Source organism: Xenopus tropicalis, chromosome 2 (genome assembly GCF_000004195.4).
Source record: "Xenopus tropicalis strain Nigerian chromosome 2, UCB_Xtro_10.0, whole genome shotgun sequence".
NCBI lineage: Eukaryota > Metazoa > Chordata > Amphibia > Anura > Pipidae > Xenopus > Xenopus tropicalis.
This window is the reverse complement of record NC_030678.2, coordinates 27,028,092-27,052,490: the sequence shown is the minus strand read 5'-3', so window position 1 is coordinate 27,052,490 and position 24,399 is coordinate 27,028,092. Positions and strand designations below refer to the sequence as shown.

The following is a 24,399-nucleotide window of genomic DNA, read 5'->3' as shown; positions in this document are numbered from 1 at the left end:
ACACGTAGCTCCGTTTTTCTGAAATTGTGCATAGTTTCGCCCTGCAGGCAACTTCAGAAAACGAAGCGCTGTGTATGCCTTTTATGTTCTTGGAGAATAGAGGCAAATCCACCAAGTCTGGCAGTAGCCTTAATTTGTCTGACGGATATCCTGCATGTTTTATATTGTACTTATATCAATGTATCCTGCCTCCAATTGTAACAGACACTTGTAAACTGAATATCTGTGGCACAAGGGGTACTTCTTTATCGGTTTCCAGTCGTGTTTTTTCCTAAATTAAAAAAAGCTGAAAAAGGGTTATAGAATAACATCACGTGTGGTGTCTAAGAAACAGTTGTGTCTCGTAGTCTTTGCTGTTGTGAAGCACTGGTTCTAAGTTGGGAAAAACATGGCAGGCAAAATGCCTGAGAAAAGTTGTGTGTGTTACATGTTTGCAATTAAAACTTTGATTCCTATTTTTTCCCCCAATGCCGTTGCCCATTTCATAGCAGAGGAAAGGAAACCCAACATAGAGGAATTTAACCAGAAAAAAAAAGCAGAAGCTTAACACGGAGTATGAATGTAAAAAAATAACCCCTGTCATGCTCTAATGATTCATGCAGATTTACCACCCTGATTCCAAATAAACTCTGAATTTTTCTTCCAATTCTTCAGAGAATGTAAGGACTCCATTGCTGCTCAACACATGGCTCACTATTAATAGCAGCAGAACTACTTGCCAGTTGGAGGCAGCATGAAGATTAGGGATTTGGAGACTGAAGAGAAATATGCTTAACAGTTAATGCAAAACATTTAAATTTGGATGTTGTGGTTTTTTGGAAAGGTACCAATTTGGAATATTAAGGACAAGACCGTGATGATTGACAAAGCCTGTAAGTTCACAGAGAAGCTCCTACGCATGGTATTTAACATATTGTTCCTAAAGTAATCAACAAATGACTAAGATAGAGACTATTGAAACATACTGTAACTTGCTGAAAAGCCACAGATTATTCATTTTCTAAAATGAACATTTACCTAAATGTTAGACTACATCAAACTGGAGAAATAGGTATACACACTGACACAGAAATGCCCAGGGTTTATATAAGGTACAGTTAGGTAGGAGCTTAAATTAATATAAAGGTAACCAAACATGGAGTCAACTAAAATGATCTTTTTGACTAAAATGGTCAGTCAACAAAGCAGTTCAAATGAGGAGGTAAAAAGGTAGAGTATAAATGGTTGGCCATCCACATACTGATTAAACCAGTCAATGCACGATTCACCATAGTAGTACTCCTTTTATAACCAAGAATACCCAGAATAGTACAGGTCAACAGTTTCATGCAGTTCAAAATCTATGAACTTTGTCCATAAAAACAAAGTCCTACGGCTACTCCTTCTGTTGGAATCCACTGTAAGCAAAGTGCTTTAAAGAAGAACACCATACTTCAGAATCCATTACAGATCTGTGATGGTTAAATAGAATCCCAAAGCTAAAAAAAATCCCCAAAGAAGCGCTGTGTAATCAACTAGTATTAATTACTCCTGAATTTAAGAAAGAATATATGGTACAACACATTTCTGTGTTTTGTGTACAAATTGTAGCCAAATTTTGCTTCTAGCGGCAATGTAGCCTTTAAATTAATAAATCACTTTCATGTGAATGCTAATGAGCTGGGGCTTAAAAGCTCCCTGCTTTTCCACTAGAGTTTTGAGCTAAAGGTAGGTGCAACAGGGTCTTACTACTCAGTCACATTGTTTGCTGGGGGACTTTATCTTAATTGCATCACAGACTCAATGTCAAAAGGCAGTGTAGGACTCATGTACAATGAGGGGCCTTGACGTGGCACGTGAGCTTACATATTTTGGCCAAAGTGTGGTACTAACACCTCATTTTTTGTAAAAATCATTTTTAAAAGGTGAACTAAGCGCTGGCAATCTTTCTCTCTTTATGGTACAAACAAATGCCTCTGAAGTGGGGCTGGACTATCCTGTCACAGGAAGTCAATAATGAGAATGTATTGCCTAGGCTACCATTTAAGTGGATTCCCACAACACACGCACAAACTTACACAGGAAGAATGGCACCAGGAGCCTTTAGTATGTTGTCAAAATACATACAAAGTACATGCATTACTGTCCTTCTATGTTGTTTTTATTTGGATTTTCTAAGTGTTCACATCTACGCTGCATACACATGAATTCGTTGGCTGACACTGAAACCAAACCAAGAGTGTTTCACACTAAACATCAATGCCAAATTCTGTTGAAGTCAGCAATGTCGCTACTGTTCTACACTATTACTAGAGAAAAATCCACATGAAATGAGAGGCCCGCGGATTCGTAGGGCAATGATTTAAAGACATAAATGCTGTAGGTTGCTAGAAATTCAGGTATCTGTGCTGGGTATTAGAAGAAGAAACGGTCTAATAAATCAGTTAAAAATTCTGTACGGTTTATGAAATAAAGTTATTCTTCAGATCAGAAAGTTATTTGTTTGATTGACAGTTAGGTCTAATAGTGGGGGTTGCAGCCTTTGGCAAGTAGATATATTAGAGCTCACTCTTTCAAACTAACAGGCACTGATGGAAATCCTGTCTGTCTACATGCAGAATGTGTGCCAGACCTAGCCCTACTACATCTGTTAGGAAACATGCATTAGACCTGTCAATCAAAATATGGCTCCCAACTCCTGCATGGGAATTTCTGAGAGCAGAGATTGTTAAAAGTGCATTGATTACTTTCAGAAACATTACCGATTTTTTACCAATTATATGTAGAAAGTTTGCATAATATGGTAAGCATTCGTCCTCAAACTTTACCCTAGGAGGCCTTCAGACTGGGCCTTGCATTGCACAGCATTAGAAGCTCCCATTAGACCTGTCATTCTAATGTTATTTGCTGTTCTAGCCTTTTGGTATAGTGGATATTGTTCCCATGATGTGAAAAACCTTAATCTCAAATAGAGATCAGGATTCAGTACACTGTTGCGTTATATCCTTTTGTACAGCATGCAGTTCCTTGGATTACATGAAAATAAGTAGGCGCGGGTAAGCAGTGCAACATACCTTAAGAGCTTGTTGGAGTATTTGGAGGTCATTGATGCCAGTGATCTCCCTCAGCTGATTCAGAAAGGTCTGCTGGTGCTAAAATAAAGAGAGTTTGCACTTTAACATCATTTTATAAGAGAGGGTAAACTACAATGAAAATGAAGACATATTGCAGCAATTCTATTCAGCAAATGAATCGGTCTGTTTCGTGACATGCAGGCAGCAGCAAATGGGACAGAGATTTCTCTAGTGGTCATTTTTTCCCATGAATACATAAGGTCTTACATGATTCTAGCTGCCGATATCGGCCCCTTAGACCGATGGGCACTAACAACTGGTCTCCCTGACCGACATGTAGTCTGAAATTGGGCAGATCTCAATCGGGCAGGTTTGATTTTTTGTCTGATCAGGGACAGCATCGGCTCGTTGATGCGGTCCCCGAACCGACTGCACCTATACCCGTCATTCTAATTAGATTGTTTGGACCTGGGACCTAATTAGCCCAGCATCGCCCACCCGCAGATGGGAATATCAGAAGATCTGCTCGCTTGACAACCTCGCCAAGCAAGCAGATCTTAGCGTGCATGTCCACCTTTACCATATTTACTATACTGTATCTGATCACTTGAAAATTCAGGGACAGATCTTATAGATACATGTTGCAGGGCAGTACAAATTGTATTTAAAACTGCAATCAATTCGGCCCTGATAGCTGAATTTTTTTTTAGACATGTCCCTGAGTGATCTTTTCACCCTAACCTAGACTCATTTATAACTGCCCACAACCTCAGTCATTTTACACCCAAGGCTCACCCACCATAATTGGCAGAGGGTGAGCACATACAGGTATAAGATCTATTATGAAGATGCTCAGGACCTAGGGTTTTCCAGAGAAGGGGTCTTTCCATAATTTGGATCACCATACCTTAACTCCACTAAATAAATATTAAATAAACCCAATAGGATTGTTTTGCACCCAAAAAGGGTTCATTATATCTTAACTGGGATCAAGTACAAGGTACTGTTTTATTGCAGAGAAAAAGGAAGTAATTTTTAAAAGATTAGAATTATTTAATCAAAATGGAGTCTATGGGAGATGGCCTTCCCCTAGTTTGTACCAACATAATGTACTGACATTCCTTCTAAGCCAGAGGGATGTAAATAGGCATTCCCTGGGTGTAACTCTCTATACCTTCTGGTTTGTATGCATCGTTTATACTATACCCCAGTATTAATGCTTGTGTTGCTCCCAAACTATCTTTACATATAAATGTAGCTCAAGGAAAAATAGTTTTGGGACCCCTGATATAGTGGGTCATCAATCCAGTAAGGCAAACAAGTTTGACAGCAGTACAATTACACTTAAATGATGAAGACTTCTATATGAACAAGGATAATAATCCCATGAAATGGCACAAACTGTAAAGATACACTATGCAAACAATAAAAAATCTAAATAAATTCAATAAGGCATCTCTGCAGGGTACTAAAGCTTTGCTCTCATTCTGCCTTATAACCCCCACCCCCCACACCAGTGTAATAGTTTCACTGGTATTGCCCCAGTTGCTTAGCAACGTGCATGTACAGTCCGTACAGGAAGTGACATTTGCCCGTGCCAGGTCACACGGCTGACCAAGAGAGATTCATGAATATGCAGAAATTCCATTACAAGGCAGGATTTCCTGCACACACACAGTGGTAACTTGGATACAACATCCCACACATATTCTCTGTTAGCAAGGTAGCCAAAGGAAACACTGCACTTTCACACTAGAACAGAGCCAAAAGAGAAGAACGTAAATTTGATTTAATAATACATAGGGCACGGCTTGGTCTAAGCAACACTGCAGGGAGTGTTCTTTATCCGACAGAATGATCCTCTGTAAGAAGCCCCTAGTGCACCGACTATATCAATATATATCCACATGCTTCCAGTTTATAGTGGACATCAGTTATAGATACGGATATTATTACTCAGCCAAACTCCCTTTTATACTTCCCAAACTCTGTCCTATCCTAGTTGGTATTTTCCTACAGAAATCCTGACCTGCATATTCTCAGCCACGGATCTCGTGCTGATAGACACTGGGGTTCAGCTAGAGTTGGCCTTGTCCAACTGCGCACTCAGACACCTAAACTCAAAGAGCCCAGAGAGTTTTATGCACAGACCAATGGGGAAAAACTACAGTTACAATTAGCCTGGACCTGACAATTTCAGGTGTTCCCTTATAGCAGAAGTCCCCAACATTTTTTATCCGTGAGCAACATTAACATACAAAAAAACAGTTAGTGAGCAAAGCAAGCATAAAAAAATGTTCTTAGGGGGTGACTGGCAGACTACAGAAGACTCTGTTTTGCAGTATGCATTGTCCATATAGTTACTTAGTTACATACATAGTTACATAGGGTTGAAAAAAGACCATTGTCCATCAAGTTCAACCCATCCGAGTAAACCCAGCACACAACCTATACTAACCAATCTATACACTCACATACATAAACTATATATACAACCAGTAATACTAACTGTAGATATTAGTATCACAATAGCCTTGGATATTCTGCTTGTTCAAAAACTCATCCAGGCCCCTCTTATAGGCATTAACAGAGTCTGCCATTACCACATCACTAGGAAGGGCATTCCACAGCCTCACTGCCTCCAAAACTTGCCAAAAATTAAAAGATAAGCACCTGCTTTGAGGCCACTGGGAGCAAAATGAAAAGGGGTTAGGGAACAACATGTTGCTTTGAGCCACTGCCTTATGGGATTGGGTCAATAGACACAACACACTTTTGCCAAGAGCATTAAAAAGACACTTGCATACATGTCTATGAAATAAGCCCTGGCAGCGCTGGACACTGTTTCTTACACAGATGCACAATGCACTCCCGAAAAGCCCGTCTACTGTACAGAGGCACGCAGCCTGTGGGGCCGGCACAGGATACAGATAGGGTGATGTTCAACGGGTGAATAAGATGGGCAGAGTGATGCCCAGCCTGTGAGCCATAAGATCTACATTAATGGTGCCTAGCGGGCTGGCTTATTATACAGCAATAAACAGCAGTGATGCATGGGGTGGAGTTAACATTGCCCAGGGGGGTGAGACATTTATAAGGATTCATGCTATGCGGTGTACAAGTGTGTTTGTCACGCTTTGCTAAATAAGTGATTTGCAGTGCAATGCAGAGGAATCCTGAAAGATAAGCAGAACATTTTTTGTTTTATCTCCTCTTTTGTTTGGAAAATAAATGAAAACCCAAAACAAGTGAGCACCTGACTCACAGAGCAATTCAGAAAGGACATTCTGCTTATCTGAATGTTCCCAGCCCAAGAGCACTTATTACAGCATTCAGTAGCTGCTCTAATATTTAACTGTTCTTTTCCCAGTCTTGTTCTGCGGAATAAAGAAGATTGGCCTAAAGACACTAAAACCTAAATTTAACGTTCAGGGTCTCCCCAAGCCATTCCTTGCCCAGCCATTTTATACTGTGCTGTAGATACACCGAAAACACTCAGAATATTGATACAAATGGTTCTGAAGTATAAAAAAGTTCCTACACAACCTACAGTTATGTATTATGGGGCTCTAAAGGCAGCCATACATATAATTGTATAACCAACAAGGAATTGGTTGTAAACTAATGTTTGGACATAAAGGACAATGGATCCTTACACGAATAGCCAGTCAGCCAACCAATCTTCCCTACAAAACATAGAAGTCTTTAGGTTATAGACAGTAATTGGGAACAAGACAGGGACACGCAACCTTGCTACTACCGTTTCTCTAGTCAAATTGATCATACATTACTGCAGGGGTCCCTAACCTTTCTTACTCATGAGCCACAGTCAAATGTAAAAAGACTTGGAGAGCAACACAAGCATCATAAATGTTAATGGAGGTGCCAAATAAGGGCTAAGATTGACTACTGGGTAGCCTCTATGCACACTATCAGCTTACAGAAGGCTTTATTTGGTAGTAAATTTTGTTTTATTCAACCTAATCTTGCCACCAAGTCTGGAATTCAAAAATAACTACCTGGTTTGGGGGCACTGAGAGCAACATCCAAGGGGTCGGTGAGCAACATGTTGCTCACGAGCCACTGGTTGGGGATCACTGAATTACTGGAACATGGTCACAATATCACATGAAACCTTATTATCTAAAACAATATCTGTTGGCCAAAGCACCAACAATCCTTTACAAGTGCTACTCATGTTCAGGCCCAGACTGGAAATATGTGGATTCTGCCAAATATCAGAGGGGCTGCTCTAAGATGCCATAGACCCGGTCTCTGCCAAGTATTGGGCTGGTGGGGGGCTTGTTTGGGCCTTAGTAAATGCGGCTACTCCTTAATTGAAATGCAAATTGCTTGGACTGGTCAGACAACTGTCTGAAATAATCCTCAAGTGAACCTGGGAGAGTTGGTGATTGCTACTGAAATCGGTGATCAGAGAATCCAGGTAAATTGCCCGGGCAATGATTGGGTGGAAAAAACACTCAACAAGTTCCTTGTTCAAAGTCAGACAGGTGATAGCACTCCCTACCTAACATGTTCAGCTAGATCAAGTTTACGTATTGACCCCGCAAAACCAAATCTGCCGGAAGGCATAAGGGTACCACAAATTCATAAAAATTCAAACCCAACAACTGAACAAGCCTGCAAAGGGCAAACCTAACTTACCATTCCAAGGGAGTGAGATCTGCAAGTTACTGTACCCTATAGTAGGGATGCACCAAATCCACTATTGTTGGATTTGGCTGAACCCCGAATCCTTTGTAAAAGATTTGGTCGCATACCAAACCACATCAGAATCCTAATTTACATATGCAAATTAGGCTACTGAAGGGTTCAATAGAAGTTACTTTTTTGAACAAAAGTCATGCGATTTTAAGGATTTGGTTCAGCCAGGCATTTGGATTCAGCCAAATCCTAACCCTGCCAAGAAAGGCTGAATCCTGAACCAAATCCTGGATTCAGTGCATCCCTACCCTATATAGGAGCACCATCGACAGATTCACAGCACGGATGTTTATATGTACGACAGTTGGCTTGACACTGGAGAATAGCTGGGTCAGCACTTCATGCACAGAATACGTCCCCTGTGATCACACTCAGAGCCACTTAATAGGAAACAAGCTGCAGAGTTTCCATAACTCCTATGATGGAATCTTTTTCACATTGTCTTAACAATGACCTAAAAGCTTACCCAAGTGTAAAAGGAGAAGAAAGTGCTTAAGACTATTTGAATCCAAAGAGGGGGGGAATACTGTTCATTTTCTAGAAGTAAAAAAAAAAAAAAAAAAAAAACTTACTCCTATTGTATGTACCCCAGGTATGGAAGTCATGTTATATCTGTATTAAAGACTGCTACTCCAGGCACTCCACCAAGGTCTTTTTTTTTTTTTTTTTTTTTTTTGAAAAAAAAAAAAAAGGGACCTCCCTGGAGCTTCATGTGGCCACCTTCAAAGCGCTGAATGCATTCATAGCAAATGAGAAACCAAGGTTACTGATATGAATACTCTTGGCGCAGTGTTGATCCAGGCACTCGTCCGGTTGCCCATTTGAAGTCGCAAAGGAATTATTTATCACTTCAGTCTTTCAAACTGATTACTACAAAACTGCGAACCAAAATGGTTTCTTTACACAATATTATTACCCAAACATAAAAGAATGTGTTTGCAATGTATATTATACAGCAAAAGACTTTAACAAGGTTATGCTGTCAATACCTCAAGAGTTAATCTTTTCTATTTAAGGTTTTCTATAGTCTTTACACAAGAAATCTACCAGGTCTACGGAAGTAGCCAAGGCAATTTCAGCTGGCTAAATCTTTGTTTAAATCTACAGTAACTGCACACCTGACTCTTAATACAGAGATAAAAGATAGAAAATTACATTTATTTCAGTTCATAAAAACACATTCCATAAAATATAATTATTTGATAAACTGCCTCCAGAAAAGTGTATTATTTAGTAAACCTAAGCCTCTGCTGGGTTAGGCTATAGGAAAACAAGTTGCTGTTGAGGGGCTACTATGATGCAGTATGACATAAGAAAGACAACAATCTGGGACATAATGAAAAGGCCGTGGATAAGATAGATGGGGACAAGTGGGAGGTGCCAGCCAAGGGAATTGCACTCACTCTTAAAGGAAAACTATACAACCAACCAATGTAGGTCTTTCTAAAAATATGTAAAATCTTGCATCATCTAAATAAATCATTTTTTATCAAAATATACTTTTTTAGTAGTATGTGCTATTGGGTAATCCTAAATAAAAAAATTCCCATTTTGAGAATTAATGGCCGCCCCCCTGGCATCATACTATTCACAGTGCACACAAACAAGCCAAGGCACACATACATGCTAGGCCCCATCAGCCACTTAATGTGCATTCCAGTATATATTCCAGTTTGGAGAGATTCTTTAATAGGTCACATAATATAAATCTGCTGGTTAAGTATTCATTCTGGGGGTATAGTTTCATTAAATAAAAACTATTTCCTCGTATTGTTGGCCATTTTAAGCAGGGCACCTTCCTTGTGTTTGCTCTGTTATACCTGTAAGTGATTTTTCCTACTTTCTTACTTTAAAGACAAAGTTATGAATAGCTTTGTACGTATGTGTTCCAGTTTGTTTATCTTTCATAACCATTCATCATCAGTAGCCTCTCAATCTTTTAGATTTGGCATTTAGTTCCCATACAAACAAGGCTGGGACTCTTGGCACCTCTGCCAACTCCCGTTTCCAGAATAACACACCTAGGAAAACATTCTACATAACACTCCCAGCACAGAGATGTATTCCAAACCTCTAACACAGTCAGTAGCTAGAGTTTAAAACCAGGATGAAGCTAATTTCAACATAAGGAACAATACTGACAATCTGATCAATCCGTGTCTCTTGGAGACGTTTCCTTTTGTTAATTATTCTGCATTTCCCATACCTACTAAAGGCCTATTTACAGACTATGCTTGTCCTAATTCAGCTGGCCAAGAAACCCCCAATCCCTCTATGTGCCAATTGTCATTCACATATTAGGAAACTAGCCATCGGCATGGTCTAAGCATGAGAGATACTGTACAAGTGGTCATGCTCAGGCCACCTTAAAAATTGTTCCGTTCATTTACACCAATAGTCCAAACGATTGGAACAGAAGACAGAAAAGAGTGGAAGCGGCTCTTGTTTAATTCCCTAACTGCCAGTGCCCCTGCGGTGCCCTACCATTTACAGAATTAAATCAAAGTACGCTTTAGCGCACTGATCCCCAACCAGTGGCTCATGAGCAACATGTTGTTCACCAACCCCTTGGATGTTGCTCCCAGTGGCTTCAAAGTTGGTGCCCATTTTTAAATTTCTGACTTGCAGACATGATTTGGAGGCATAAAGACCATGTGTACTGCTAAACAGAGCCTCTAGTAGTCTGCCACTCCACATTGGGCCACTAATTAACCAATCTGAGTCACCTTATTGGTCACCTACTAGGAGAGTTTTTGTGCTTGTGTTGCTCCCCAGCTTGGTTTTTTTTTTATTGAAATGTTGCTCACAGGTGAAAAAGGTTGGGGATCCCTGCTTTAGCTGCATGGGTTTTTAACAGCAATTGTGCCCTCTAATTTCAAATGGATCCACTCTTAAAGTTACCGGAGACAGTTTTTAGTGACTCGCCACAGACTGCTGTCTGAGGCATCACGGCCGGTGCCGCACTGATACTGTGGCCTTTAAATGAGGACCTTGAACGAGACCCACACACCACATGCATACACTGCACAAGAATGGAATACCAAGCAAAACACTTTTTTGCACATGCAATACCTTTGTTTTGCAACCAACAAAGAGTTCAGGTTGTGTGCCAAGTGTATGGGTCAGTTCATCTTTTAAGCACTGTGCTGCCAAGAGGAGGAGACTCCTATGTCACCAAAGTTACATGAGACTCCTCAGACATTTTTTATTTGTCATGTTAGATGCCATTTTGTATCTAAAATATGCTTTGCCTTGCCAGCTCTCATGTGCATGGGCTGATCCAGTAACAACCCACCTGTTCTTCTATACTATGTATTACAGGATTTCATATTCATCTATTCCCTTGTCAGTGCCAAACACATAATTCAGTTAACCTTTCCAGCACTGCAGCCTAAACTTAACAGTAATCTCTCCTCACAGAACAAAAATGAACTTCATTCACTACAAAACAATGCTGTCCAGTTAGCTGTTCACAATTTGCTCTTTATCGCATTTTACAGTAAACTAGAACTAATTGTGGCCATAGATGGGCCCATAATAGCTGCCAAAAACCATGTCAGCAGATTATTGACTCTGAGGGGCCTCCCTGACTCCAGACAAAAATCGGGCAGATGTTGATTGTGTAGGTTTAAAAATCCCAATAAGGCGAGATGACAGATCGTTGGACAGCCCTCGCCCAGATGGCCTGCTTGTACTGCATTGTGCCTGAACATTTGGCCCTTGAGCCAAACGATGGGATCAGCCCAATTTCACCTACCTCAAGGTGGACATATCAGTAAAAGATCATCTCATTTGGTCGCCTCACCAAAAGTTCGATCTTTACATATATGGTCAGCTTAATGCCCATTTTGCCTAATTTCAGACATGTGAATTTAAGTTTCTCTCACCAGCACCCCCTATATACCAGCCACACTCAAATCTTGTTTCTCACAAAACTAAGGTACTGGTGGGGAAAGTGATGGCAAAAAGACCCAAATGTAAAAAAAAAAAACAGTATAGTGAATCTTAAAAGCTAGTGTACCAATGCTACTCTTATCTATAGGAACGTGTAATAGTATTTTTAAGTGGTACTGCCACATTGAACATAAACACACCCTAATTTCCTTGCAAAAACCCTTTTTTGGTACAGCAAATAAACTGTAGACTCCACTCATTTGGCCCTCCATGAGATTTTTAGGGATACTGACATCAGAAATTATACCTTTTTACATACAGTGGTGTGAAAAACTATTTGCCCCCTTCCTGATTTCTTATTCTTTTGCATGTTTGTCACACAAAATGTTTCTGATCATCAAACACATTTAACTATTAGTCAAAGATAACACAAGTAAACACAAAATGCAGTTTTTAAATGAGGGTTTTTATTATTTAGGGAGAAAAAAAATCCAAACCTACATGGCCCTGTGTGAAAAAGTAATTGCCCCCTGAACCTAATAACTGGTTGGGCCACCCTTAGCAGCAAAACTGCAATCAAGCATTTACGATAACTTGAAACGAGTCTTTTACTGCGCTCTGGAGGAATTTTGGCCCACTCATCTTTGCAGAATTGTTGTAATTCAGCTTTATTTGAGGGTTTTCTAGCATGAACCGCCTTTTTAAGGTCATGCCACAACATCTCAATAGGATTCAGGTCAGGACTTTGACTAGGCCACTCCAAAGTCTTCATTTTGTTTTTCTTCAGCCATTCAGAGGTGGATTTGCTGGTGTGTTTTGGGTCATTGTCCTGCTGCAGCACCCAAGATCGCTTCAGCTTGAGTTGACGAACAGATGGCCGGATATTCTCCTTCAGGATTTTTTGGTAGACAGTAGAATTCATGGTTCCATCTATCACAGCAAGCCTTCCAGGTCCTGAAGCAGCAAAACAACTCCAGACCATCACACTACCACCACCATATTTTACTGTTGGTATGATGTTCTTTTTCTGAAATGCTGTGTTACTTTTACGCCAGATGTAACGGGACACGCACCTTCCAAAAAGTTCAACTTTTGTCTCGTCGGTCCACAAGATATTTTCCCAAAAGTCTTGGCAATCATTGAGATGTTTTTTAGCAAAATTGAGACGAGCCATAAATGTTCTTTTTGCTTAAAAGTGGTTTGCGCCTTGGAAATCTGCCATGCAGGCCGTTTTTGCCCAGTCTCTTTCTTATGGTGGAGTCGTGAACACTGACCTTAATTGAGGCAAGTGAGGCCTGCAGTTCTTTAGATGTTGTCCTGGGGTCTTTTGTGGCCTCTCGGATGAGTTGTCTCTTGGGGTAATTTTGGTCGGCCGGCCACTCCTGGGAAGGTTCACCACTGTTCCATGTTTTTGCCATTTGTGGATAATGGCTCTCACTGTGGTTCGCTGGAGTCCCAAAGCTTTAGAAATGGCTTTATAACCTTTACCAGACTGATAGATCTCAATTACTTTTGTTCTCATTTGTTCCTCAATTTCTTTGGATCTTGGCATGATGTCTAGCTTTTGAGGTGCTTTTGGTCTACTTCTCTGTGTCAGGTAGCTCCTATTTAAGTGATTTCTTGATTGAAACAGGTGTGGCAGTAATCAGGCCTGGGGGTGACTACAGAAATTGATATTGAAATTGAAAATTGAAATTGATAAACCACAGTTAAGTTATTTTTAACAAGGGGGGCAATCACTTTTTCACACAGGGCCATGTAGATTTGGAGTTTTTTTTCTCCCTTAATAACGTAAACCTTCATTTAAAAACTGCATTTTGTGTTCAATTATGTTATCTTTGACTAATAATTAACGGTTTTTGATGAGCAGAAACATTTAAGTGTGACAAACATGCAAAAGAATAAGAAATCAGGAAGGGGGCAAATAGTTTTTCACACCACTGTATATCATAACATTGTCTTTGCATGCTTTTTATAAATTTGCCCAATGCTTTTACATTACCTATCTGATCCACAATGTTCCTCTATAAGGAGGCTTCCATATTTGTCAGTATCACTTTGATGCGAGCACAATATTTTCAGGGATATTTAAATCTCCCATGAAGAGCAATCCTTGAACTTGCCCACAACCTTGCTACTTAAACCAATGTTTTCACTACCACTTCCCTCTAGTGAAAAAAACAGTCAAAACACCCCAATTGACCATCATCGCTTGTTAAATTAATGAAGCGAGTGCCCAGCAGAGTTCTGCATATAAAACGCTTGAACATAGGCCATTTTTCGCCGATTCATTCTGAAAGCAGTGACATGCCGCAGGATGCCTGTAATACAAAATGCCACCATATAATATTTCATTTTAATAGTGCATACTTACTGGGATATTTTTTGATGTTCACCTAATATTCACAACACGCTAAACCTTCCAATCGCAGAGATCGGAGATCAGGAAACCAACAAAGAGCTCTGGGATGTAGCTGTGTGAGAAGCCAGTTAGGTCCACGGTCAGACATCCAAATCCAAATGTATTCACCCCTTCATATTATTCCATTGAAATCTACAAGCAGTTTTCCTCAAATTATCCAGATTTTTATACTGTGGTTGGCTCTAAAAGATTCGGTTTGAACCTTAAGGCTGTTAGAAATCAAGGTGGTATGGCCTGCAAGTCAGCAGCATAAGCTGTAGGTGCTCAGAGAGATACTTCAGGAATTTCGTTACTGTTACAGGTAGTGTGGATCAGTTATTCAGAAACCTGTTAGCTAGAAAGCTCTGAACGGAGTTTCCCATGGACACCATTTTTATCAAATAATTCGGATTTTTAAAAATGATTTCCTGTTCAACAACAACAACAAAATACCAACTAAAATAAAATATATCCATATTGGAGGCAAAACAATCCTTTGGGTTTAATTAATGCTTAATTGATAGTTTTTAGTAGATTTAAGGTATGGAGATCCAAATTACGGAAAGACGCCTTATCTGGAAAACTCCAGATCCGGAGCATCCTGGATAACATGTCCTGTACCTGTATAAAAGAACTCCTTCAGAAGACTAAAGGTTCCCATACACTATAAGATCTGCTCGCTTGGCAATGTCGCAAAGCGAGTGGATCTTCACCCGATATCCCCACCTACGGGTGGGCGATATCGGGTAGCAAGTAGCTAAAAAAAAAAAAATAATACGATCGTTTGGCCCTGGGGCCAAACGATCGAATTACATTTGCAGCCATGGGGCAGTCGGTTCGGGGACCGCATCAACTTAATAGAGTGGACTATTTATATGGTCAGGCACATAGTGCCTAATAAGTACCAAGTAAGGAGCACTAACAGTCAGAAAAGTGTTGTTTACTTTAAAATAGCCGGGGGTGTCTGGAAATAATTATCCGTAGTTCCATCACTGTTATTTTACGTTGTAAAAATGTCAGTCTCCAGAGACCTCCTCTCAACTGATCAAACCAAAAGAATGTTTCAGGAAAGAATTCCTTTGAAAATAAGTGCTTTTTTACGGGAGAGGGTGCTGAAAATAATCCTATGAAACTAATGATAAAGTGCTGGTTACATAAGACATCTGGTTACCTTGTAATTAACATTTAATGCAGTAGCAATCCTTGTATATGTAATTAACCTTTTTATTGGTGATAAGAAGCTCTCTATCTCCACCATGCATTATACCTATACGGTTGTTTTGATCTGTTTTAAAGGAACAGTAACACCAAAAAATTCAAGTGTATGAAAGAAATTCCAATATAATGTACTGCTGCCCTGCACTGGTACAACTGGTGTTTTGCCTCAGAAACACTACTATGGTTTATATAAATAAGCTGCTATGTAGCCATGGGGGCAGCCATTCGAAGGAGAAAAGGCACAGGCACTTAGCAGATAACTGATAAGCTCTGTAGAATACAATAGTGTTTTATCTGTTATCTGCTATGTAACCTGTGCCTTTTCTCCTTTTTTCCAGCTTGAATGGCTGCCCCCATGGCTACACAGCAGCTTATTATATAAACTATAGTAGAGTTACTGTAGCAAACACACAACTTTTACCAGTGCAGGGCAACAGTACATTATATTTCATTCACTTTAAAACTCTTTAATTTTTTGGTGTTACTGTTCCTTTAACCTTTCTAAATGTCTCCTACACTAATTAAAAGGGCAAAGAAAATATCAATAATGATTTTCCAAATGTGGCATCAGAACAAGGGCTTAAAATACAGGGGGTTGTTCTTGGAGGCTTTTGTTCCCCTTTAAATGCCAAGAAACCCTAAATGTTTTTAATCGGCAATCAGTTATTTCTACTCTTTATGCTAGTGTTACACTGAGAATTTTGTCCCTTGTAGTGGGGATACTACCTACTTCAAACTATAGAAGTAAAGCCAAATACAGAATATAGGGCCCATGCTCAGGGCCCCATTCCCAACTGTTTCAATAAGGCTCTCAAGAAGAGCCCTGCTCCCTCGTACTGGACCTCATTAGTAAGAATTGAGGGGCAAGATTGGTAGCTGCTATACTTGTTGGCATTGTTTCCAGTGCCTGGTGTGAGATAGCCAAACAGGGGCAAGGGCACTGGTCCTGGCCTTCAGTAGCCAAAGAGATACACTCAACCTACAGCCCTTAAAGGGTTTATACCAACAGGACAGCTGTTTACCAGCTAAAGAATAATCTCTGTAACAGAAACCATTCATGTGAGGAGCCAAAGAGACAATCTTGGAAACAGCAGAGAATGCCATCAGAGCCATGGGTAGTTATGCCCACTGACAGAGTTAGGAATCAGGAGTGCAATGTTAGTAGCCTTGGCTCTCAGGATTTGCCTGGCTTGTTTTAGACAATATCAGTATAAATCTGGGCTGGGGGTTGCCAGAAGTTTTAATGCCAATCGCCCCACAACACATGTAAGTTCAATACATTTATCTGCTCAAAGAAAACTACAATTTTAATAGGATCGGCTATGTGCTGATTGCAAGTAAAATATTTTTATACATCGATTAATATTAAAATAGATGTAATAGATTACAATCACAATTAAGCATTATTGTGCATGCAAGTCCTTGTCCATGAAAGTTGTTTTACTTATACAGGTATAAGATCTATTATCCAAAAGGCTTGGAACCTGGGGTTCTCCAGATTTGTCTGTAAATTGGATCATCATACCCTAAGTCTGCTAAAAAAAAATGTAAACAGTAAATCAGTGATCCCCAACCAGTGGCTTGTGAGCAAAGCAGGTGCTTATTTTTGAATTCTTGGCTTGGAGGCATTAAAACCAGATGTACTGCCAGAGTATCCTGTAGGCTGCAAGTGCACATAGGGGCTACCAAATAGCCAATAATAGTCCTTATTTAGCACCCCCAGGAACATGTTGTATGCTTGTGTTGCTCCCCGAGTCTTTTTACATTTGAATGTGGCTCACGGGTAAAAAAGGTTGAGGATCCCTGCAGTAGATAAACCCAGTAGGATTGTTTTGCCACCAATAGGGGATTGAGCAGCTTAGTTACCATCAAGTACAAGGTCCTGTTTTATCATTACAGAAAAAAAGGAATTTTTTTTTAAATATCAAAATTGTTTGCTTAAAATGTGTCTTACAGAACACGAACTTCCCATAATTCAAAGCTTTCGGGATAACAGCTTTCCGAATAAGGGATCTCTGTAGGGATCCTATACCAATACAGACATGCTTACTGCAAAAAGGTGCAGAGCCCAAGTGTATTGAGGCTCCTGAACAATTCCAAAGCCATTCAGGCAGTATGAGTCGGCCCTGACTCACAGCAGCTTGCCTTCAGCAAAACATATGGTATAAACCTGTATGTGCCAGTAGGTTTGCAGAGCATACAGATACGGGTATTCTTAAAGGAGCACAGAAATAACAAAGTTTTTGTTTTTATTGTCAGCTCAGCAGAACTGTTTTTGGAAGATCCTCATACCCCAAGGTATTATATGAAATAAACTGAACTGTTGCTAAACTTAAAAAAACTTGAATAAAATTCATTTAATTAGATATAAACACGATAGATGCCCTTTAAATTATGCGGGTCCAGGACTGCAGACATCATTACTACTAGCCAATGATTTTTAGCAAACGTAATTGACGGTTATGAATGGGGAAACACAGCAGGTTGCCTTGCACAAGCGCTAATCCCCTGACACTTCCATTCATGATAATCGGATCTGAAAATTCCAACTGCTGCTACAAGCAGGGGCAATCATATAAAAATGCCCACCATTGCCGAACACCAGTACATAGATCCTGGTATGTAGATAGGTGCAAGTTTTTAGTAAATGTGTAGCCAGGAATGGATATACTGCCGAGGCTCACTGTCCCCAAATCATTCTCCCTACAGCTCTGTGCAAAATGAGTAGCTTCATTATGCAGAAAAACAACAACAGCCAGAGGACACCAAGTACAGGTTCCTACAAGAATTGTTTTATGACTAAAGAATCCTTTCAACCCCAAGCCAATAATCAATTTTGGATGATTACTGAAATACTACAAAGCATTGGGGAAAAAGCCGCCAAGGCACACAAGGAACAATGGAGTGATGTTATTCCGAGCAACTTTCCAGTTTCCATTTTAAAAAATTAAATGGTTTTAAAAGTTATTTTCAAATGAACTTTAAATGAAAGCTTGCTGTAGTTATATACCCCTTTCTGTTCTCTGGTTCTGACATTGTAGCAGAAGTTAATAGACAAACAAGCAAGTGGGCTTCTGCTACACTGTTTCAGGGGCCAGAAGTGCAGAGAACATAAATACTTTTTTCGATTACATTTACAAGTAACTAACTTTTTTATTAACTTGTAATACACAAGAGCCATGAATATCTTGCAAATGATATCCATAAGAACTGTGCTTAGTGATGTAGTTCGTGTCACATGACTCACTGAAAGTTGTGTATTATAATTAATAATGAACCCCCTCTTGTAAAATAAGGCCTTTGGCCATGTGCCTTTATATGGACATGGAACTCCTCGGAATTATAGCCTACACGCTCCCCGATAATCGCCCACCCGTAGGTGTATCAACGTGTATGGGGACCTTTAGGCAGCTGTGCTGTTTATCAATGACACCAGCCCAATGCAAGTGAAACAAATGACGAGATGGAATGAGGTCTAAGCAGAACACTATTATACTGCTTGCATATTCTCACGTGCTTTGGCATCTATCTCATCAGATTTTGTAACACCCCATGAAATCTCGAGTTGAGCAGTTTCATGAAGAGATTTTGTGGGACAGATACATCTATCCAACCAAAGGTTCTATTATAGTTCAGCCCTAGGGCGAAGACACACGGGGCGATTAATCACCACTAATCTGTCAGCCTGTCACTCAAACCAACACACATGGTTTCTAGGCTCAACAACTCTACCAACCAGGAAGAAGTGTCAATGCTCAAAAAGAAAAACTGCAGGAGAAAAAACACAAATAATTGAAAGGCCGATAACACCAGGAAATGAAAGTGTGTCCACGCCAACATCGATTCCGTTTGTCTGCTCACAGCCCGCTGACGCTGTGCCTATCAGTGCAGAAACACAGAGCAGCAGAAGAGGGTGCGTAGGCTTCTATCCACCTGTGGGAAAAAACACGCAGGTAGGGAAAGGCCGAGGGGCAGCCCAGTGAGCCATTGGCTCAACAGGAGTGAAGGGAGGTTGCCGCGGGCATTAATGCAGTGAGAGTAGCCAAAAAGCAGTTACGTATAATGTTCACTCAAGCTGTACTTTTCAGAATTTGACACCAAATGTAAAAAGCATGTACTTTTTTTATATAAAGGATAAGAAAACTAAATTTTGTGCATCCCAAAGCCCATAAACTGGGCTGGTGCTGCAATTCTTTAACAAGTGCACTAGCCTGGGGTAGTGTTCTGTCGTGCCACCACTATCTTACCAGGCAACCCCCCAGTGCCTTAGTGGGACTTCCAGGCATGGGCATGCGCAGTACTCTTCCAAAGAGTTTTGAACTACATGTGAGCTAAGTACAAGGGAGGAGCAGATGGGAAGATTGGTCATCCGCGATAAATCTTCATAACCGCAGGCGACTAATCTTCCAGAAATGCCATCTCAATGGCAACAACGTAACTGTCGATGGGATTGCAAACAAGTTGCTTCTTTGTCAGGCAACTTCAGGTGACTCTGGAAAACAAAGCAACACATATGCCATCCCATCGGCAATCTATGTTGTTGCCATTAGGATGGCATTTCACCTGCAGTAGTGAAGATTTATTGCAGGCGACTAATCTTCCCATCTGCCACCTCCTAAGGGCAAGGGCACGGGCACACGGGGAGATTAGTTGCGCTGTGACAAATCTCCATTGTCGCAGGCGACTAATCTCCCTGCAATGCCATCCCGGTGGGATGGCATACGCGGCACCACGATTTGCCTAAGTCGCCTTGAGAGGAAACTTTTTAGGCAAATTGCGGCGCCGCGTGTGCCATCCCACCGGCGATTTACATTCTAGCCAGTGTAATGTCATTATGGGGACATTTGTAGCATGGCAACTAATCTCCCCGTGTGTCACTTCCCTAAAGAGTAAGGGCGAAGACACACAAAGCTACTTAGTAGCAGCTACTTGTAATGACTGCGAAACACCAAAAAAATACCCTGCCATAGACAATACTAAGAATTGCCTCTGCTAATACACACATTGTTCCAATTATTAGTAAATGATCCGCATTGTATCTGTAGCTGTGACAAGTAGCTCCATGGGTCATCACCGTTACAAATTGACTGCAGTTATTCTAGTAGGAAAAAAAAATCCCCTCCAATCTGATTCTGCAGTTTATCAACCAGTATATGAGGCCCCATGAATAGCCTACATGACCGATATCAGGCCAGAAATCAGCCATATATCTGTTGGTGGGTCTGAAGATCAGAACATTGATGCAATCCCTTGTCTGATGGGCTCCCATAGGCCAACTATATGTTTGGCACCCCGTTGAGCAATTAGATCAACCTGATAGAATAATTTGAATACAACTGACTGGGGGTTAAATTATACATCAGAAGAGGATTAGAGAGAATAAAAAAAAAAAAAAAGAGGAACATAAACCATTAAAAGACAGGACTTCTTCTTCAGACACAAGAATGGATAGAAACAATAGTATGGCAGTTCCACCTGAATGCGCAGAATTACCCAGTAACGGAGAGAAGCATGGCATGTTGGTGTTTAAATACAGAACAAACATTCTGACTGGTATGAAATGTACCGGCATCTTGCCTTTCCTTCCCACAAGGCAGAACTACATAGCAGCGTTCAGGAAGAATTATTCCAATTTATGCAAAATGAACCGCACACAAAAGGGTGTAAATATTTATGAACTGACAGAGCACCTAACCGGGTGCTGGGTGAGCAGCACAGACTCAGCACCCAGTCATGAATTGTAAAAATGTTCCGCTTTAGCTTTTCAAAGAATTCGACTCAGCCCTGAATGTACTGAACAGCCCCCCACATGAACTGCACACTTTAAGCGGATGCTGGTAACACTGATCCGAGACCACTACAGACTGGGAATGACAGGGGTGCCCCACCCCCTCCGCACCAGGATTAGGCTTCCAGACCAGGAGCTTGAGTACTATGGGCAGCCCACAGGAGAGAGGCTGGGGTCAGGCTTGTCTCCCCTTCCAGGGATGAGTAGGGAAACACGGGCAAATGGCTGGATTCACCCAAACACATTAAAGGGGTGAATTCTTATTAATACGCAGAAAGCTACTGCAATATACACTGCATAGAGGGACACTGATGGAATGCACACATTAGCCAAGGCCTGGCAGTTTGCTGAGGGAGCGAGGGGGTATTTGACACCAGCAGAAATCCTGCTAATAATCATATGGACCTGATGTATTATATGACAAGATACAGAGGGGCTACATACATATAACTTGTAGCTGCAGAACCACAACTCCCAGCGGGCCATATCAGCTATAACTGTTAGTGAATGCTGGGAATTGTAGTCTGCAGCTGCTGAAGGCAACCAAGCGTTACATAAAGCAGCAGCATAGGCGCAATAAGGGTGTGTTTACTAGACCAAGGAAGATTTTGGGTATCCAATAAATACAGCCTCTGACAGGAAGCTTCCACTTTACTGGAAGATAAGTCACTACAAGGAGAAGGTATAAATTGGATGCCCAATAGGCAATACTGCAAGACTACAAATCCCAGCATCCCCTAACCCAAGGAAGATGCTGTTAAGCAGCTGTTGCAAGGGAAAGGTGCCCTTACAGATGCACTAAGATTTTGGGGGCCCCTGACACAGGAACCTGTACACACAGAACTCCAACTCCCAGAATTCCCCTGGCTGTTGCGCTATTAGTATATGCACAGAAGTGTAGCTGGTTGGAAATGTGAGCCTTGGTGCAGAGCCCATGTGGGCGGGGCGCAGGGGCGCAGAATGCGGGGCGCAGGGGCGCAAAATGCGGGGCGCAGGGGCGCAGAATGCGGGGCGCAGGGGCGCAGAATGCGGGGCGCAGGGGCGCAGAATGCAGGGCGCAGGGGCGCAGAATGCAGGGCGCAGAATGCGGGGCGCAGGGGCGCAGAATGCGGGGCGCAGGGGCGCAGAATGCGGGGCGCAGGGGCGCAGAATGCGGGGCGCAGGGGCGCAGAATGCGGGGCGCAGGGGCGCAGAATGCGGGGCGCAGGGGCGCAGAATGCGGGGCGCAGGGGCGCAGAATGCGGGGCGCAGGGGCGCAGAATGCGGGGCGCAGGGGCGCAGAATGCGGGGCGCAGGGGCGCAGAATGCGGGGCGCAGGGGCGCAGAATGCGGGGCGCAGGGGCGCAGAATGCGGGGCGCAGGGGCGCAGAATGCGGGGCGCAGGGGCGCAGAATGCGGGGCGCAGGGGCGCAGAGGCGCAGAATGCGGGGCGCAGGGGCGCAGAATGCGGGGCGCAGGGGCGCAGAATGCGGGGCGCAGGGGCGCAGAATGCGGGGCACAGGGGCGCAGAATGCGGGGCGCAGAATGCAGGGCGCAGGGGCGCAGAATGCAGGGCGCAGGGGCGCAGAATGCAGGGCGCAGGGGCGCAGAATGCAGGGCGCACAAATGCTCATGAACATGCACAAAGGAGGGTGCAAGGCAGGCAGCCAGGGACACACGGCCATGCAGGCACCGGTATATCAGGCATAGACAGCACCCCACCCCCCTCCCAAAAAAGAATCTTCCACGATCCCGGCAGTCTCTCCCCCTCTCCAGCCACTGCTCCCGGCAGGGATAGATGACCTCCAGGCAGAAGAGCCCACCGTCCGTGCCCCGTCCCCAGCTCTGCTGGCCGGTAGTTACGCCCCTGGGTGCAGCCAGCGCGGCTCTTTACCTTCTGGGAGTTCTGCTGCAGGACATTTTGCTCCACGGTCATGGCCCAGATAAATCCTCCTCCTTCTGCCGCTGCTGTTGGGATCCCGGGACGGGAACTGGCGAGTGACTGCGAATCAGCTCAGCCCGGCGGGATCATGAGCCAGCAGCCTGCGGGGGGATGTACCAAGCCTTATGGTATATCCACAGGCCGACAGTGCCCGGCTCCCAGTGCGACTGCTGCTTCTACGGCCGCCACCGCCCGTCTCTCCCCAGTACGGTGTCCATTTTAGGACATCTATGCGCCAAAAAGTGCGTCTTGCCCTCTTCCCCTGTAAAATCTCTCTATTGCTAAGAAATCTTTATTGCGCCTCCCCCACTGCTGGTAACAGTTATGCGATCTCCCCTTACTTTGTGCTGACAGGTCCCGCCTGCCCCATTTATCCTCCTCCCATTCCCCCCTCCCATTTCACTTATGCGATTTCCTCTTACTTTTTCCTGACAGGTCCCAGCTTCCCCATTCATCCTCCTCCTCCCTACTACGTCATCCTGGGCATTCCACCCTACGACATCATCCAGTACGTCACAGCCAGCTTTCCTCCATTCTTCCTAAGGGCTGCGGGATGGTTTGTGCTCATTCTGCCCGGCTCTCTCAGCCAACGCACCGCCCCCTGTTCTGAAGTCAGCCATGACGCCTTCCTACTTCCAAACAAACGCTCTAGTTTATAAGCGTTTCTTTTATATCTATTCTCTATCTGCATTGTGCCTTAGCCGTATATCAGCCATGTGCAACTCCCTGCTGCTTCCGAACAAATGGTTTTCTAACAATACATGAGAGTATCCAAATTAGAAGAAAAAAGATCTCTTTGCCAGCAACACTGCGTGATCATTACATTTTGTATAGCGATTGCTTTATTAATCTAATGCATTTAAAAAGAGTGTGGGCGCCATTATTCCACCCAAGTACAAATGTTTTTGAAGAAAATAAATGTGCAGCTGAAATGGCAGGACTAGGTAAAGCCGACACCACACGGCTGAGGGTAAGAGAAAATAACATAAGCTGATAAAGCACACCAGAGTGTGTGTGTTGGAAAGTGAAATATAGGAGGGCCTCACAGGTGACGTTGCTAGGGGCAGGTCTGTGGGATGAGAGTAGGGTGGATAGAGAATAATTCTGTTGCCCGTAAGAATGATGGCGGAAGAGGAGGGACAAAGAATGACATCGCAGGGAGGAAGATGAAAGGGGGAAACTGGGAGCTGTCAGGGGAAAGTAAGAGCAGATGGCATAAGAGACGAATGAATGGGGGGCCTGCCAGCACACAGAGGAGATCGCATAGACATGAACACCAACAGCGAGGGAGGCGTAGAGTGGCAGAGAGCGGGACTTTGCATTTTCAGACAAAAGTCCTAAGACGGACACCGTACGCCTCCAGCCTTTCGCATTTCTCTACTCACGCCCTTCACACATG

At 42.6% G+C, this 24,399-nt stretch overlaps 1 protein-coding gene across 3 annotated transcripts in view; it reads right to left on the bottom strand.

The window, feature by feature from the left end:
- usp25 (ubiquitin specific peptidase 25) overlaps positions 1–23,363 on the bottom strand; it is a 76,886-nt gene extending 53,523 nt beyond the window's left edge. For 2 of the 3 annotated variants that reach the window (XM_012957169.3, XM_031896080.1), the window contains exons 1-2: positions 22,953–23,363; positions 3,054–3,131 (exon numbers count right to left, since the gene is read on the bottom strand). In XM_012957169.3, the coding sequence (XP_012812623.1) occupies positions 3,054–3,131; positions 22,953–22,994 (120 nt within the window). In that variant the 5' untranslated portion in view covers positions 22,995–23,363. 3 annotated transcript variants of the gene reach the window in all.
- Between the last annotated feature and the right edge of the window lie 1,036 nt (positions 23,364–24,399).